This window comes from Amblyraja radiata, chromosome 11, assembly GCF_010909765.2.
Source record: "Amblyraja radiata isolate CabotCenter1 chromosome 11, sAmbRad1.1.pri, whole genome shotgun sequence".
In the NCBI taxonomy this organism is placed as follows: Eukaryota; Metazoa; Chordata; class Chondrichthyes; order Rajiformes; family Rajidae; genus Amblyraja; species Amblyraja radiata.
In genome coordinates, this window is record NC_045966.1 from 47,835,559 (window position 1) to 47,853,658 (window position 18,100).

Genomic DNA, 18,100 nt, shown 5'->3' on the forward strand with positions numbered 1-18,100 from the left:
CATCAGGGCTTCTGCGGCTGATCAGTGGGTCTAATTTCCCCCCCCTGCGGCCAGGGCTCTGGAACTTTGGCCTGGCCATAGCTGGCAGATCTGTTCCCATAGTCAACTTCCAAGGCCAATTGGGCGGGCTAGAATCTCGCCCCTCTGGCGGCCTAAGCAGACCCTTCCGGTATCGTTTGACTCCTGTTGGGGATCGTGACCTCTGTTGGTCTGGCAAAATGGAAAATCCATAAAGGCTCTGGATCCAATTGTGCTGGAAAATCGGTAGTGGACTGTTTTTCAGATTATAGGCCCAGAATGGTGGTGATGTATCAAATGATAAAATTCATATTAAAAATCTAAAAATTATTTTCTTCTTTCCAAAGTTACAGCTGAAGAGACTGAGGGAGACACCATTACCTTGACCTGCTCTGTGTCTCATGTCACTGCATCAATGAAACTGGTGTGGATTAATGGCAATGACAGATATGTTGGAGAAAAGACTCTGACTGGGGATGAGAAATCAGTGAGGCTGACAATTCAGAAAGCTGATGAAGACCAATGGGACTGGAAGTGTGGTGTGTTTTATCTAGACAGGCCTCAGCTATTCATCCCATTTTATCTGGAGCCCAGTGGTAAGTGACTTGGTAAGGTGTTTGCTTTTTAACAGTATATTTCTATGATTGTACATGGGTTGCGTTCCTAGAAAACCATCCATGTCATGATAGGGCGGCACTGTGGCGCAGCGGTAGAGTTGCTGCCTTTCAGCGCCAGAGAACCTGATTTGATCCTGACTACAGATGCTGTCTGTATGGAGTTTGTGTTTTTTCCCTGTGACTGCATGGGTTTTCTCTGGGTGCTCTGGTTCCTTCTCACATTCCAAAGGTTTGCGGTTTAAATGGCTTCTGTAAATTGTAAATGTCCTTGGTGTGTAGGATAATAGTAAGATTAAACGAAGACTTACCAGTTTGAAGTTTGATCTGTATTTTATGAGGAGTTACGGTGAGGGATTACGTGAAGAAGCCCGCCAGGACGCATGCGTGTCATTCTTCAAAGCAGCGGTGTGAAATCACAGATAACTGTAATGACTAAACATAGTAAGATTAGAGAAGAGGCACCAGTTAAGTATATGATCAGGGTGGGAGCGGAGGGCACGTAATCCCTCATCGTAACTCCTCATAAAATACAGATCAAACTTCAAACTGGTAAGTTCGCGTTTAATCTTACTATTTTACTTCGGAGTCACGTGAGTGACTACGTGAAGATTTTGAAAGCTCTGTGATTTCATGCCGTGGAACGAGTCCATGCATCACGTCTGCCTTGACTGTGGGAGGAATTGTGTTAACATAATTTGGACATGAATTCGACATTGAAATCATAAAAATGTTTAACACAAGTTTATAACCCCTTTTATGGGTTTAAATTAATTTACAGAACTTAAATTGTTTCTGCAAACGTTCTAGGTTTCATTACTGGTTTATTACAAAATAATTGGAATGTTTCCCCTCCAGACCATCCTGCTGCCTTGAGGATTTGGTCCATTGGTACATCCAACTGTATGCTGCCGATGTAGCTGCAGCCCTGGTGGAAAAAGATTTTAAAAATTTAGTATCCACCCCAGCCTGTGTTAGCAACGGTTTCAGCCATCTTGAGATGGTCTGGATCGTCACTCCTGGTGTGGTTGCTAGTGGCTGACCAAAATGTGCCTTTTCATTGCCTTTTAGGATATTAGTTTTCTTCATGTATAACGACAGATGTCTTGTTGTACACAGACGGTCATCTGTTAGGTATGACCTAATTGTATTGAGGCCTGCTGATCCCTTTTCTGTTCTGCTTACTATCTCATTAATATGAAACTTAATATTTTCTGTTGAGAAAATCATGTTGTCCAGTCTAGTGTTTGCAGTGACTGTATCCTTTGTGCCGTGACCAATACCATTAGCATGACTGTTTAATGTCAGTCTGTGTAGGGACAGAACTGTTGCTGGAGACCAATTCCTGAGCATCTTCAGGATTATTCTCACATCCCATATTAGGGAGTATCTGGTACCCCTCATGGGTTTTGTACCAGTGGGTGAGTCCCAACAGTGTAATGGTCTGTCCCCTGCCATAGGTAAGTCGATAGGGCACTTCTGGCGCAGTTGATGGCACTATAACTGAGCCCCTCATCATAGTGGAGGCCTGCCAGATATTCCAGAACAGATTGGATGTTCATGTCTCTGATTCCGTGTTTGATACCACTGGGAACCATGGTTGTGTGTTGTTCATTAAATTTGCGTGACCTGGATTTAGTCTTCCTGGTAGGTAAGTGGCTGGTATCCAAATATCTCTCTGGATACACCATTGCCGATTTGTATAGCCAGATTGTCACATGACGTCGATTTGTTTCCACCCTGTGGTTAATGTATGCTACCACGGTGGTATGGTATTGGTGGCTCCGCACCCTAGTGTACTGGCATCAGTTTGTAGTACCATGGAAAGGTTACTGACAATGCTTGGATAGGAACAAGGCCAGGTGTTGTCTATCCACCATTTTAGTTCCATTTCAGCTTGATTGGTAGTTTCACAGATCTGTCAAAGTGACCTGCATAATTTAGAGTGCTTGTATTTTGCTCTCTGTATGTTTTGGTAATGTAGAGGTCCAAATTGTGTGGCTGGAAAGGCAGCCATCATTATGCCAATTACTTTAGCTACCAATCTGATGCATGGTTTGCTGATGTCAGTGAGGTTATTGCAAGCCTCTATTAAATCTGTAGCCTTTCCCTTAGGCAGAGTCACCGACATGTGAACTGAGTCAATGGTGAAACCCCAGGTAGTCCATAGTAGTGGAAGACGTTAGTTTAGATTTAACTGGATGAAAAATGAATCCCAGTTTTCCAAATAACTTTTTTTGTGGCTGTTACAGTTTGTTTGGCCAATTCCAAAGTTATGCCCATAATGAGTATGTCATCTAAATATGCCATGACCATGTGTATACGTTTCCGTAGAAACGCTTGGGCTGGTTTCAATTTTTTTGTGAACAGCCTGGGCTGATGATAACCCATTTGGCAATATTTTATACTGTCTGAGTTGTCCCATCCAGTTAAATTTTGAGTAATATCTGTGGTCACCTCGTATAGGCACTGAATGGTAAGCATCTTTTAAATCGGTGCTGGCCATTGAAGTAACCTTAGGGAATTAATTGTTAAGCAGTAACAAAGGTATCTATTTTGTCAGATCTATGATGATGCAATGACCATCATCTTTTTTGTTCTGATAAATATATTGGACACGAATTCTAATGGTTCGTGTTGAGTTTTCTCAATTACACCTTTTATGTGAAGCCGCTTCAGTTCAGCTTGCGCTTTTGATATCCCTTTATCAAAAAGCACGAATATTCGGTTCAGTATATGTTGAACTGGAGGGCTGTACTTGTGTATAAACTCTGTTGTATATCCCTGGATACTGCTTAATCATGCTTCATGCATTCAGAAAAGAGTGTAATCTCCACCCAGCTCCGTGCCCACTGTATATTGTAGGGGACCAGACCCACCTACCTCTATAGTTACCAGTGGCAGGTTTACTTTTCGTAGGTCTGGATTTTCGGTTTGGTTGGCATTGGAGGTCCCGCATCTACCGAGAAGGCCGGTCTGGGCAGTGGCCTAAAAGACTCATGTTTTTGAGTACCGGTTCTTCGAGCTTTCGCCAGTTTTGCTGGTGGGTGCGTGGGGTGCTAGGTTCCAGTAGGTTCTCTTGTTCCTGCACCCCCTGCACACTTTCTTCTGCGGAACCCTCTTCCAGGTCAGCCCAGAACTGACCCGCAGTGCTTCCCTCTGATGAGGTAGATGCACTGTGCAGCCCTCAAAGAGGTATTGCTGTGGGTTTATCATAGGGCCCACAGTGACCCGACTCCATGTCCCGGAGTCTGTCACGTTGGAGCAAAGCTCCATACACCGCTTCTTTCCGCTCCAGCGCTCTGGGGCCTGGCCGCCGGCGGTGATTCAAAGTCGGACTCCTCTGAGTCCACGACCTTGTTTGTTTTGTGTCTAGCCTTACTGCCCGGCCGTGTGGATCTGGCCGGTGCGGAGGCGGCATCAGGCACAGCTGATCCCACTACGGGTGATCCAAGTGCTGCCGGCTGCCGGCATGCTAGATGGAATCAGCTGTGCCAGATGTCCTCCACACCGGCCATATCCACTCCATGGAAGGACAGTAAGGACAAAGCTGGAGAAGGAGGACCGTGGAGCAGCCGGCAGCCGGCTGCTCCACGGTCCTCCTTCTCCAGCTTTGTCCTTACTGTCCTTCCATGGAGTGGATATGGCCGGTGTGGAGGACATCTGGCACAGCTGATTCCATCTAGCCCACCAGCTTTGTCGCAGCCCGTTGTTTCTGCACCTGCAATCAGCATGGAAATACAGAAAAGACCGCAGCTCTTACCTGCAGGTCCAAGTTAAATCATTGCTACGGGTGAGCGTCGTTCCACCCCGTCTGCTGCCGTTATTGACTGGTCAAAAGTCAACGGCCCCATTTGAATGGTCTCCCGCCCAGCCGTGGTGTTCTGGCCGGCGCGGGACCAAAGTCGGCACTGCTCTTCCCATTACGGGAGATAAACGTGTCTTCAGCTGCTGCTGCCGGCTGCCTGCGACACCGCTGTCTGCCCCAGCCAGCTTCACTAGCAGCACTTGTGGACACTCCTTAGTCCAGCTTTCCCTCCTGTACAGACCCAGCGCGGGGAAAACATTAGTTTTGCTCCCTCTCCCGCCCGGTGCGGGAGCGAGTCGGGAGAGAAAGTCGGGCACAGCTATTCCCATTACGGGAGATAAACGTGCCTTAAGCTGCTGCCGGCTGCCTGCGACTCCGCTGTCTGCCCCAGCCTCTTGCAGCAGCTTTTCTCCTTTTGTCCCCTGATTTTAAACGGGGGACAAAACACAAATACAACCCACTGTCTTTGTGGGTTGTTGGCTCCGATTTCCACCACCCGTTTGGGGTGAAGTTTGGCACTCGCTTCCGTTATGGGAGATAGTGGTGCCGACGTCCGTTGCTGGCTGCCTGCTGCTGTTCAGCGGCAGCTCGGCAGCCTTTCTTCAATCAAGAAAAAAGGTAAGGAAAATCATCTTACCTGTTGTTGCTGGTTGTCAACCTGCCGTTCGGGAGGAACGTCCTTCCTCCCGCTGTGATTTCCACAGCCCCACGGACCCATGTAGCGTAGGTCCTTGGGGCTGTTGTCCGAGTTTGTCGGACTGACTGCTCCGGAGTACTCCCTTGTCGGTTTCCCGGAGCTAAAGTCGCACAATCTCCCGATAAGGGAGACTGTCGTGCCACCGGCCATTGCTGGCTGCCTGCTGCTTGCAGACTCCTCCCCCGCCAGCTTTCAACAGCCTTCTGTAGAAAAAAGGTAAGTAAGAAAACGACGTTCCCTTACCTACTGTTGCAGGTTCAAAAAACACACTTGGCAAAATATATATTTTTTTATATAATGAGCTAAATGAATAGAATGGTATCTTGTAAAAGTTTAAATTTGAGAAATTCCATTCCATTATAAATCGTAATCATAATCATATTTTATTAGCCAAGTATGTTTTGCAACATATGAGGAATTTTATTTTCCATACCAATAAAAAGCAGCAGAACACACAAAATACATTTTAAAATAAAATCCACAGCAGTGACTCCTCCACATACCTCACTGTGATGGAAGGTGAAAAAAAGTTTAATCACTTCCCTTCTTTGTTCTCCCACGGCCGGGGGCCTTGAGCCTTCCATTTACGGGACGATCTTGGCTCCTGTAGCCAGTGGTATTTGGGCCCTCGCGTCGGGGTGATCAAGTTCATGCATTGAGGGGATCTCAGCCCTGGGTCGGGGCTGGTCAAAACCTTCTGCGTCACTTGGAGCTCCCAATCTACAATCTCTACCCGAGACTGCAAGCTCGTCGATGGTGAAATCCGCAGGCCGCAGTTGGAGCATCGATCGCAGGCAAGGGATCGGCTCCGCTGGTAACTCCACATCCCCGCGGTGGGCTCAAAGTCAGTCCCGAGCAAGGCCGCCAGCTCCATGATGTTAGGCTGCAGAGCGACCGGAGATACGATCCAGAAAACAATCGCATCTCTGGCAAGGGAAGAGATTGAAAAAAAGTTTCCCCCGACCCCCTCCCCACCCCCCCACATAAAACAAACCTGATAACATTAAAGGGCCTGTCCCACTTTCACAACCTAATTCACAACCTTTTTTACTCATGGACATTTTTCATCATGTTGAAAAAATTACAATTTTTCATCACGACCTACTTGATGCCACGAATACCTACGACTAGCATCACGACCTACGTACGACCTCCTACGACCTCGTGATGACCATGTTGTGTATGAGTCAAGGGCAAGCTCGGCAGAGGTCGTGGATTAGATCGTGAAAGTGGGACAGGCCCTTAACACATACTTTTAAAACACACTAAAAATAACAAAAAAAAAGACAGTCTGTTGGCGAGGCTGCAATCATGCGGCGCCCCCTATTGATGATAAACAGAGTTTCTGTGAGAAATGGACTGTCCCTTTTCCAGCAGGACAGTAGTGAACTCTGATGTGAATGTGCTTTGTCACTTCTGTACATACCTGCAAATTTACCAAAGACAAATTCTCTATCGTACTAATAATTACAGAGTTGAATTGAGGTCCAATTTTACAACTTCTATTCGCTTTTCCTTGCAGGAAGCGGGAATTCCATTTACTTTTTCCACCAGGAAGGCAAATTTGTATTGAAAGGACCAGACAGTCCTGGAAATGGCCCCATTGACTGGGAATGGAGACCACACTCAGGGCAACAAACCACAAAGCGATTGGCCACTTTTCACAGAGATGATCAGCGGTGGGCCGTCCAATTGAGTGATGAGTACAATCAAATACCAGGCATTTCCCAGAGGATGCATGCGGACTGGGGTACCCTTAATCTGAGGATCAGGAAGCCCATCTTTGAACATGCTGGACTTTTCACCTGGACTCAGACACAGCCCGGAGGGAAAATCCTGATTCAGTGGGAACTATTTGGAATCAAAGGTAAGTCCAGAAATGAATGAAGAAACAACACAAATATTTCAAATATGTAGTTTCCTCCTTGTCCCAATTGTTAAGTTAGAAAACCCACCACAGAATAAATGGGTTGTATTGTGCTTGATCCAACTGACTGCCTGACCTCGCCTACCTCCTTGTCCCAAGGTTACATGAATAATTTGTGGCGCTGCAGTTCTTGACCAGCTTTGAGCTCCTGGTTCCACAATCGGAAATGCAGCTTGTGAGTAGTAACCAACTTTCTGCATGATGCTTCCTGAGCCCACTTCCAACACCACCCTGACTCCCTTTTACAACTATTTTTTACTGCATTCAACTGCCTCAGACGATCCTAGGATTTCTAAAAGATTTGAAGTCAGTTTAAGGCACTCGCAGTGCCAGAGACCTGTGTTCAATCCTGACCTCTGGTGCTGTCTGCGTGGAGTTTGCACATTCTCCCTACATTCTCTTGGGTTTCCACTGGGTGCTCCAGTTTCCTCCCACATCCCAAAGATGTACGGGTTTGCAGATTAATTAGCCTCTGTAAATTGACCCTAAAGTGCAGCGAGGGATGAGAAAGAGGGATAACAGAACTAATGTGTTCAGGTGGTCGAAGGTCAAAGTGGACAGTGGGATGAAGGACCTGTTTTCATGCTACATTTTTCATTCATTTCAATCAAATAATTGTAGATTTTTAAAAATAGTTTCACAAGATACAAATAATGATTTTATTTAAAAACACGTTAAATGACAAGGTGATATAAAATATCAACATACTATGAAATATGGAAAAATAAAATAAAACCTTAGCCATGCCTGCCCTATAATAATGGTGGCCCACAATACAGATGGGTTGCACCATGCTGGATAGATGAAACTGAGAGGTCGGGTATGAAACGTGTTGGGCCCTTAAATTCTGTGACAATTCACTGAAACCTCCTGGACACAGACACAGAGAGAGTGGGCAGTTCCACCTGCTATCAACAAAGCATATTTCACACCATTAGGTTGTAGATGCAGAGACCTGCAATGTGCTGACGTTACATTACCACCAGCTGATGGTTCTAGGTGGACCCATTGACTTCCACCCAACCTCTCATTAACAATCAGTCCCTATCACCCCCCATCAGTCTGAAGAAGGGTTTCGGCCCGAAACGTTGCCTATTTCCTTCGCTCCATAGATGCTGCTGCACCCGCTGAGTTTTTCCAGCATTTTTGTCTACCCTCTCATTAACAAAGTCAGCCTGCTAAAAGTTATTTCATGAAAATATCGTAAGGTGGCTGCTTAGTTTGAGTTAAACAGATGGCCTGCAGTGGGACAATAACCTTTTTTGTTAAGCATATACAGTTACAGTACATGCAATGCAAAGGACTAATGTCTTTCCTTCACTTGAGTACAAAAAGAAAATCAGGATAGCTGTGGGGTGTGGTTGGTCTGAGTGCTCATGTGAGGTTTAAAGTCCCATGACATGAGGCAAATTAATAACAGGGATGAGAAACACTGGTTTGCAGTGTCAAGCTCTTGATTACCCTACCCGAGGAAAAAGTCTTTGTGCATCCACCTATCTAATCCACTCCTGATTTTATACACCTTTATAAGATTATCTCTCGGCCTCCAGATTTCCAAAGAATAAAGTCCTTGCCTGCCTAATCTCTGTAAATAACTCAGGTCCTTGCAATATCCTTGTAACTTGACGGGCCAGGATTTGTTGGCACAGAGAATGGTGGGTGAGAGTGGTGTGTAATCAGGTGAAGTGGAGTCCTGGCTGGCAGATTGGCATCCAGGGAGTTGGGTCAAGGGGCACTGGTTGGGATGGGATGAGAGTCACTGGGTGGTGGTGGAGTTCACTCAAGAGGGTGTGGTAGATCCTGGCGGTGGAAAGCATGAGGGAGAGCTAGTGAATTATATTACATGAAGGGGGTTGACTTGAGAGGGTGGGGTTTCCAGCCCACGAGCCCACAGACTGGGACAAGCCTAAACTGTGAAGGTGCATGAGTGGCCGACAGACAATCCGGGGAAAAGTTGACCCAATTCCATGGAGGAGCAGGTAGACGAAATGAGGGATGGGACCTAGGGGGACAGGTGGTCACTACCTGGAAATGTTGATGCCATCACTGAGCACGGCTGCTCGTCATTCGGCCGACTGTCTGTTTGCAAGAAAAATATAATTTTGCCCGCAGTCGTTCAGAAAGCTGGTGGGGAACTGAACCACACGTCATGTGTCTGTTTCCACAGTTGAGGCAGACTCACCGAAGCCAGTAATGGGCAGTGACATCACCCTCAGCTGTACCATCTCCAGACTCCCAGATACCGTTAGTCTTCACTGGAAACCAAGAGGCTCATCTCAGCAGAACTGGAGGAACAACACTGATCAGATCCGTCTGAATAACACCGTCTATCTGATGGTCCAACACGTTGGAGCAGGAAATCCCAATCTGTACACATGTGAAGCGCGGAGAAATTGCTCCATTGTTCTCACTGCAAACACGAATATTAAAGTGGATCATGGTGAGTCCAAAGCTGCCTTGCAGCAGGTATTAAATAGTTCCAGAACATCTGTATCTCAGCATCTGTAGAAATCTAATTCTTTGTTCCCCAACCCTCTCTTGCAGATTTACATAACAAGATGTACACAGTTTATCGTTCAGTCACAGATCACAATAAACTCGACCTGATTTGTGAAGCTTCTCCAGATCTCAGTGAAACTAAATGGACTTGGAGATCACAACATTTCCAGAATCAAGAGAAGGAAATAGCTTCAACTCGCAGGTCTGAGCCGATCCATATCAAGAGGAACTACTTTGAGGATCGACTGGAAATCATAAAGGGAAATTTAACCAGCAAGAATTTCAGTGTGAGGATTGTGCCTGTACGGTTTGAAGATGCCGGAGTTTATACATGTTCTTCGAGTTCATATGAATATGTGACCATTGAACTAATCACAGTTACAGGTTGGTCATAGAATGTTGCCACCACTTTCAATGATAAAGTAATTGTGATGCAGAATATGACTTCTGTTCAAAACTTTCCCAAATATTTAGGGTGGCACAATGGTGCAGCGGTAGAGCTGCAGCCTCAGAGAGTTGGGTTCAATCCTGTGCTCAGGTGCTGTCTGTGTGGAGCTTGCATGTTCTCCCTGTGATCATGTGGGTTTCCTCCCAGTGTTTCAGTTTAGTCCCACACCCCAAAGATGTGCTGGATTGTAGGTTAATTAGTCTCTGTAAATTGTTCCTGGTGTGTAGTGGTATAACTAGCGTGAACGGGTGATCAAATCAAAGGTATTCGCATTTTATTGAGTACAAAATTTGCCCTAATATGATATCACAAGGCTGCATGTTGAATGATAATATTAATAATAAGGTGGAAATTTTTGATTCCCACAGTTAGTAATGTGTTTGTCACAAAAGTAAATATTTTAAATCCCATAGCCCATTAATGCCCTGAATCTGAAGCACAAGTACGAAGTGTGAGGACATAAGGAACTGCAGGCGCTGGAATCATGAGCAAAGCATAAAGCACTGGAGGCACTTGGTGGGTCTGGCAGCATCTGTGGAGGGAATGGACTGACGACATTACAAGTAGTCTGAAAAAGGCTCCCACCTGAAACAGCATCTGTGCACTCCCTCCTCAGATGCTGCCTGACCTGCTGAGTGTGGGGGTCGGACTGTGGATGCAAGGTCTTCTTGGGGTGAGGGTCTGCTACCAGCTATTTGGGTGGGAACAAGTTTAGAGATGTGATGGGATGGAAAAGGGGTTTCCTCACTAAGTAAACAATGGAAACCTACCTGCACCTGGTTCACATCACTGATCTGACACATGATCAGGTAGGGGCCCTTCAAGATGTACACAAGCTAAGCCAGTTGGAAACTTGCCCCAGCAGAACCGAGTTGTGCCCTCAATGACTCCCAACACCAATGAAAATCGATGAAACCCATATCTGAGATCCTCCATGTGCTGATTCACGAGAGGAACCAGGAACACAAATTGTGCAGCTCATGAGCCATGCTGTCTATCCATGATTTATATTCACAACTTCACTTTCACCAACAATGGTTTATTAACACATGTCAACATGGCTTTAACCTAAACAATCTTTAAACATTAGCTTCGAGGTGACACTGGTAATTAATTTCATTCAAATCCTTTTATAACATGCCCAACATTTTATTGAACCCATAAGTTCCAGCTTCATTTTTGAACTTACTGATCTTGCCTCCCATATCCATTTTCAGGTCATTCATGTAGATTACATACAGCACATCATTGTAGGACTCATTAGTCACAGGCATCCAGGTGCAAAACAACCCTCTATCATCATCTTCTGTCTCCTGTTGCCATATATGATGGACACTGCTGTTGGCTGTTTGCAAATAAACCTTCCCCTCCTCTGCCCCATCTTCACTGGTCCTCGGTGACATCATACAGAGGTCCAACCAGTGCCCATGTATTGGCACACTCAACCCACTCTCCACTTTTCTCATCAAAGGCTTGATTATAGTGGGAGTGTCTGAAATTTCCATGGTATCTCCCATCTCTTCATTTATCTGAGAGCGGTATTGATATTGGTTTATTATTGTCACGTGTACCAAGATACAGTGAAAAACTTTTGCTTGTGCGCTATCCAGGCAAATCATACCATGTCATCATGCTATACATGAGTGGTTATAGTCAGTGGAATTTCCCAGTTAAGGTTAATTTGTCCCTAGAGGGGGAAAGAGTGTTGTGGCCAGCACCGTGAACAAGGACATTGGAGGCAGCGGCTGCGGCAGTTGATTGAGCAATGCTTTTGAAAAATGTAAAAGATTGAGAAAACTCAATTGTGCAACATAATTTTACATAATGTCAGTGGTATTTTTGACTTGGCCTTGCACATATCAGGTATTTAGAGAAAAATATAACAGTACACTTGGGTAGAAGCTATGGCCATTGATTAAAATCACAATTATTTTCTTGCTTAAACAGTCACAGCTGAGCCGTCTGATGCAGTGACTGAGGGAGACACTGTTACCCTGACCTGCTCTGTGTCTCACGTCACCAAATCAATGAGACTGGTTTGGATCAATGATGATGACAAAACTGTGGAAGAGGAAACATTTAAGGAGCAACATGAAGGGAAATCTTTACAGCTGATTATTCCAAACGCCAATGGAGCCAGAAGGAAGTGGAAATGTATTGTGTTTCATCAAAATACACCAAAGACTTTAATTCCGTATTACCTGCAGGTGAAGAGTAAGTGTCTCAGCTTTGTGACCACCTCAGATTTTTTTAAATTCTAATATCCTGCGTCATTTCACGTTCAACTGCAATTCTTTCATTTCAGCCAATATAGTCACATGTCAACACATTAAATCTTCCCTTGGTCATTGTTATAAGTCAATGCCATCTCTGACAATGATGAAATAATGAAAGCATTGCTTAGATGCTGGATTGCATCCTTTTTGTAATGTATGTTGCATATGAAGTCACATTATTTTCCATTTTAATATCAAATGAAAATTATTAAGTATACATTTGCATTTGGGCAGCAGAGTGGCATGGCTGATAGAGTTGCTACCTCACAAAACCAGAGACTTGAAATAGATGCTGACCTCTGGTGCTGTCTGTGTGGAATTTACACGTTCTCCCTGTGACCATATCAGTGTCCTCCCAGTTCTCTCATTTATTCCCACTTCTTCAGATCTACTCCAGCACATTGTGCCTATATTTGCTCTAGGTTGGTGTTATTACTCCTTACTCCTGGATAACAGCAGTCTCCCTCTGGCTGAGGACAACAGGGCTCTGACTGCAGTCGGCTGAGAGTCCACTGAGGAATGAAGACTTTGGTTGTCCACTGCCTGTACCTCAGTGCCAGTACAACCCTCCTCCTGTAGCCGCTGCACCAAGGGAGAGGCCACCCCCACACCCACTCCCACTGTGGTGTCCCCAACCCTTGGATTGGAAACCTGTGCTCATGGCTCTGCAGAAAGTCATGTGAGAGGTTGACACTCCTCAAGATGTGACACTCCTCAACATGTCATTCAGGAGCCTGTACATGTACACTCTTCATTCACAATCTTTATTAAAGGCTTTGGAGCTCGTACTCCAAGGGTCTGGCATAGTCACTTCCCTGTTCATTGATCCAACCCAAACCCTACCATCTTCTGCTGTTAGATGGACACAAAGTGCTGGTGTACCTCAGCGGGTCAGGTAACATCTTTGCAGACAAAAGGATTGGTGACAGTTCAGATTGGAACCCTTCTTCAGATCTTTTTCTTCAGAGATGCTGCTTGATCTACTGAGTTGCTCCAACACTTGTGTCCATCATCTGCTGTTGTCATGTAGTGGTGATCTTTAAGTGCTGTAGCCCTTGATGCTAATTGGTGCTTGAATAGATCACCAGGTTTGTAGTAGTGAAGCATTCATTAACACCACTAAAAGTAAAGAAGGGTCATGTGCGTGAAACCAATAAAGACATTTTCACGAGGATGTTAATGAAATTGTGAATTCCAGGTGCACTAACACCATTGGGAGCTAGTTAAATGCACTGCACAGTTTTCGTACTTAAAAGTCAAAAATCTGCACATTTTAGAAATATGAAATATGAACAGAAGATGGTGAAACCACACAGCATGTCAGGCAGCATCTGTGGAAAGAGAAGTTAAAGTTTCAGGTCAATGACACTTCCTTAGAAGTGTCCTGGCTCAACACATCGCCTATCAATGTTCTCCAGAGATGCTGCCTAACCCGCTGAGTTACTCCAGCACTTTGTGTCTTTTTTGTAAAGCAGCATCTGCAGTTGCTTGTGCCTATGCTTCCTTAAAACTTGTAAGAGGTTCATTGATCTGAAACTTTATCTCATTTTTTTCTTTGCAATGGGTGCTGCTTGATCTAATGACTGTTCCCAGCATTTGTAGTTTTCATGCTCCTGCCTACAGAGGATTGAAATTCTAGGCTATTAGCCACCCTGTTGTCAGCAGTTCTAATGCAGCTATTATTTCAGTGTAAACCCGGACTATGGCTGGCATTTGCCCATTGTACAGTGGGAAGCATCACTGCCAAATTGGATCCTTCACCAACCAGCCATCCACACACATCATCTGCCTGAGGAGAGGCACTTACTTGACACCAAGAATTAGAACTTTGTATGATTGATGTCATGATGCTAATGGATGAGCACAGAGGGAAGTTGTGACTCTCTGATCTTCCTGAGTGAGGTCCGTTAAACTGGATCAAGGATTAAATCCAGGACCTCTGGTCTCTGCAGGCTAATTGTAAACTAGTCAGTGTTATTGGTGAGTCAGCATTTTTGAATGATGCCAATTTAATCTACAAATGTGAAACCTGTGCTTTTTGTTTTGACAGAGAAATCTACTTTTAATCACTACCCTGTTGTAATTACGGGGATTGTGGCTCTTCTCCTCATCATCGTCCTGGTAGTGGTGCTGTGTCTAAAAAAGTGTAAGCTTACAGGTAAATTACTTGAAGAAATACCTAATGCAGCACATGATTCGAAAAACTATCAATAGCAATTTTATTTTCATTGATTAGATAGTACATTGTTACATGCAATGGGTATTGTTCTGGCTACTTATTTTGTCATGAGGAAACTGTTGAAAGACTTCCGAGACATAAGAGCAGAATTAGGCCATTTGGCCCATCGAGTCTGCTTTGCCATTCGAACATGACTGATCTATTTGTCCCTCTCAACCCCTTCTCCTGCCTTTTCCCCGTAACCTTGGATGCCCCTACTAATCAAGCACCTATCAATCTCCACTTTTCTGCTGTGGTCTGACCATGGGATAACTGTGTAGCCATCCCGTTGAGTAAACAAATACCAATTGAATGTGCCTGAGGTGCTTGTTGATACCCATTTGATGATGTGATGCAAGAATGATGGTCACAAATCTGCCCACAACAAGCCCTTGTGATCCGAGGGATGAATATTTACCAGGGCACAAGGAGTATCTCCACTGCTCTTTTGTAATTTGTTCCATAGAAACTCTTGTAACCAATTCAGGAGACAGAAGGGAGTTGCTTCAACAACTGATCACGGTGATGATGTCTGATTAGGTGACACCTCCAATGCTGCAGCAATCTCACAACACGCCAAGGAGCTGTCTGTTATAATGATGTGCTTATGTTTTCTCCAACCTACAGGGTAGCATCTGCAAATTTCCTTAAGTTGCTTCACGTGTAGGTGATTGGACAGATGATATAAACAGAACATCATTTCATCAGAATAACCATCAACAACGCAACATAGACATGTCCACAGGTTTACGAACCTGTGGTTCGTAAACAAACCATTACACTCATACCAGTTTCCTTTTTAGAGAAGAAGTGCCTCTGATTCTTGTGTATCCATTGATGATAATGCTTTCATAATGCCTCAGTTAGATTCAACTATGCTACTCATGGTATGGAAATCTAACACAACATTCCACACAAGCTCAGTCTCCCATTGCTTACAAATGCGTATTCCTAAAATCTTGCAAGGGAGAAACGTAACATATCATGTTCTGTGTGAAGAAAAGGCGATTGAGTTCACCATTAAATTAAATCATACCTTGAACTAATTTGGAATGCTGAACCTATTGGTGAGACCATCAATTATTGCCCACGCCCAGCAATGCTAATGAGTGCCGCAACAGATCAATCCAGAAGAAAGGCAACAAACAATTAGGTTAATGTGGAGCCAGATTGGCTAAGGTTGCTCTTTCTTCCTGGAAGGATATCAGTAAACCAGTTGAATTTTTCACCAAACTGATAGTTTGACCATTACTGTTGCCACCTTCTACATCAGAATACAAGTACAGGTACCTCACATTTTATGTTTTTGAAAAGTAACATGTAATTCACAAATGCATAAATTAAACATATAAACTTAAACATTTAAACAGGCATACATTTGAGTGTGCTATTTCAAAAATACACTACGCAAACTAAGTATTGGTATTTATTAAACAACTGCATTATTTCAAAAATGCATAAATCAAACATGCGTAAAATGCAAGGTGCCGTTATATTTTCAAAGCTAAACCCAAATTTGCTATGTGTGATTGGAACTTGCGCTTTCTGGACTATGAGACCATGCCTCAGATAATCTGTTTCATGTCCAGTTAGCCATGACCATGGCATAATCCCTTAACCAGACAAGGTTATATGCTCATAATGTGGAATGAGGTTGAATTTAAGAAAATATTATTTACCTGAAGACAGTTGAATGACAAACATACCACATTTAAAAAAATCTTATCACTGCAAAACCATGAATAGTGCATAGTCATAATTGTTGTTATATTGGAAAGGATTTCAGCTAGTTGGTAATCAGAGTTTGTGTTGTTCAATGAACGATATTAAAAGGAAAGCTAAGTACATTCTGTTTGGGCAGGTTTGGCGAATCAAAGACAGAAACCTCCACAATCAAACAGAAACATAGAAGATGAATTTCACCTTTATTCAAATACCAATGAAATCCATCAAACTCAAGGTAATATTGTAATAGATGTATTAAATGGATTTTGCAAGCATTGGTTTCCATTTTCTCAAGCTATTCCGTCTCCCCTATCAATTAACTGCTGTGTATTTATCCTGTTACAACTCAGCTGTAAACAGCAAAAGACATTTGTTGATCTTTAAATGCTTTTTCCATTTTTAATGATCATTCTTCATCACAGACATGTGACTGAAAATATTTCCAATGTTTAAAATGCAGGATGGTCCTAAAACACAATATTCAAAAAGCACAATTTCAGAAACCTATTCAAAGACAAGAGGGAATGTACCATCCATATCTTAAGCCAAGGGTCATCTACCCACTGGCCCCTCCTGCACGTCACTGCCCACTGATCATAAAGGCTCATGATAAGTATACATGGATCAATCCTTAATTTGAATGTATGGTTATTTGCAGGTGGCAGACTTGTCAGTTGCCAATCAATCAAACAGTCCAGTTAGCCATTGCTGTTCCAACATCATTCCTGCTAGGATCCCTTTCCAGTCTACCTTGGCCATCTCCCATCTCATGCCTTCATAGTCCCCTTTGTTCAACTGCATCACTGACACTTCCGATTTAATGTTCTCCTTCTCAAATTGCTGATTAAAACTAATCATATTATGATCATTACCACCAAGCGGTTCCTTTACCTCAAGTTCTCTTATCATATCTAGTTCCTTGGACAACACTAAATCCAGAATTGCCTTTTCTCTGGTCGGCTCCATTACAAACTGCTCTAAGAATCTATCTCGGAGTTAACCAGGAGTTGGGCTAGCCATTTCCTCATTGCTGTCACAAGGTGGTTCTGACCATCTTTTGATGTTGCCTGTACATCAGCCTGGGCATTCCTACAAAAGTTCCAATTACTGGTGCCTGGCATTTGGTAAAGTGTCAGATAATAAAGGTTCTACAGCAGCTCTTAATAAACTAAAGCCAGAAAGAAACCTTGCACTGTTGAGTCAAGTCAAAATTACCCATTGCAAAACTTGTTGAGGTTTATTCATTAACTTATGACTGGAAACTTGGATTGAAACTTAAAACATTATAAAAGGACTGGACAAGCTAGATGCAGGACAAATTTTCCCAATGTTGGGCAAGTCCAGAACCAGGGGCCACAGTCTTAGAATAAAGGGGAGGTCATTTACGACTGAGGTGAGAAAAAACCTTTTCACCCAGAGAGTTGTGAATTTATGGAATTCCCTGCCACAGAGGGCAGTGGAGGCCAAGTCACTGGATGGATTTAAGAGAGAGTTAGATAGAGCTTTAGGGAATAGTGGAGTCAAGGGATATGGGGAAAAGGTAGGGACGGGTTATTGATAGGGGACGATCAGCCATGATCACAATGAATGGCGGTGCTGGCTCGAAGGGCCGAATGGCCTCCTCCTGCACCTATTTTCTATGTTTCTATGTTTCTGTTATAATCCCACCACTGAATCTCCAACAGATAGCCTTAAAAAAACGATTAGAGCCAGATTGGTGGATTTACTGCCAAATAGCTTATTCATTGATAGTGAATTCGTTATTAACAACTTGTAATCACAACTAAATCCACTAATTGCATTGCATTTAGACAATAACTAGACTAAGTGAGACCCGTTGGGTCCCTGTCACACAGGAGGCTTGGTCCGC

General features: G+C 43.9%; 1 protein-coding gene across 1 annotated transcript in view; it reads left to right on the forward strand.

Annotated features, from left to right (window-relative positions):
* The window catches only part of LOC116978408, a 35,481-nt gene that overhangs the window by 8,572 nt on the left and 8,809 nt on the right, over positions 1-18,100 (forward strand). Inside the window, exons 4-10 of the mRNA XM_033029528.1 lie at positions 366-614; positions 6,660-7,004; positions 9,232-9,504; positions 9,609-9,947; positions 11,959-12,225; positions 14,338-14,445; positions 16,367-16,465. Of these exons, the coding sequence (XP_032885419.1) occupies positions 366-614; positions 6,660-7,004; positions 9,232-9,504; positions 9,609-9,947; positions 11,959-12,225; positions 14,338-14,445; positions 16,367-16,465 (1,680 nt within the window). The remainder of the gene's footprint in view (positions 1-365; positions 615-6,659; positions 7,005-9,231; positions 9,505-9,608; positions 9,948-11,958; positions 12,226-14,337; positions 14,446-16,366; positions 16,466-18,100) is intronic.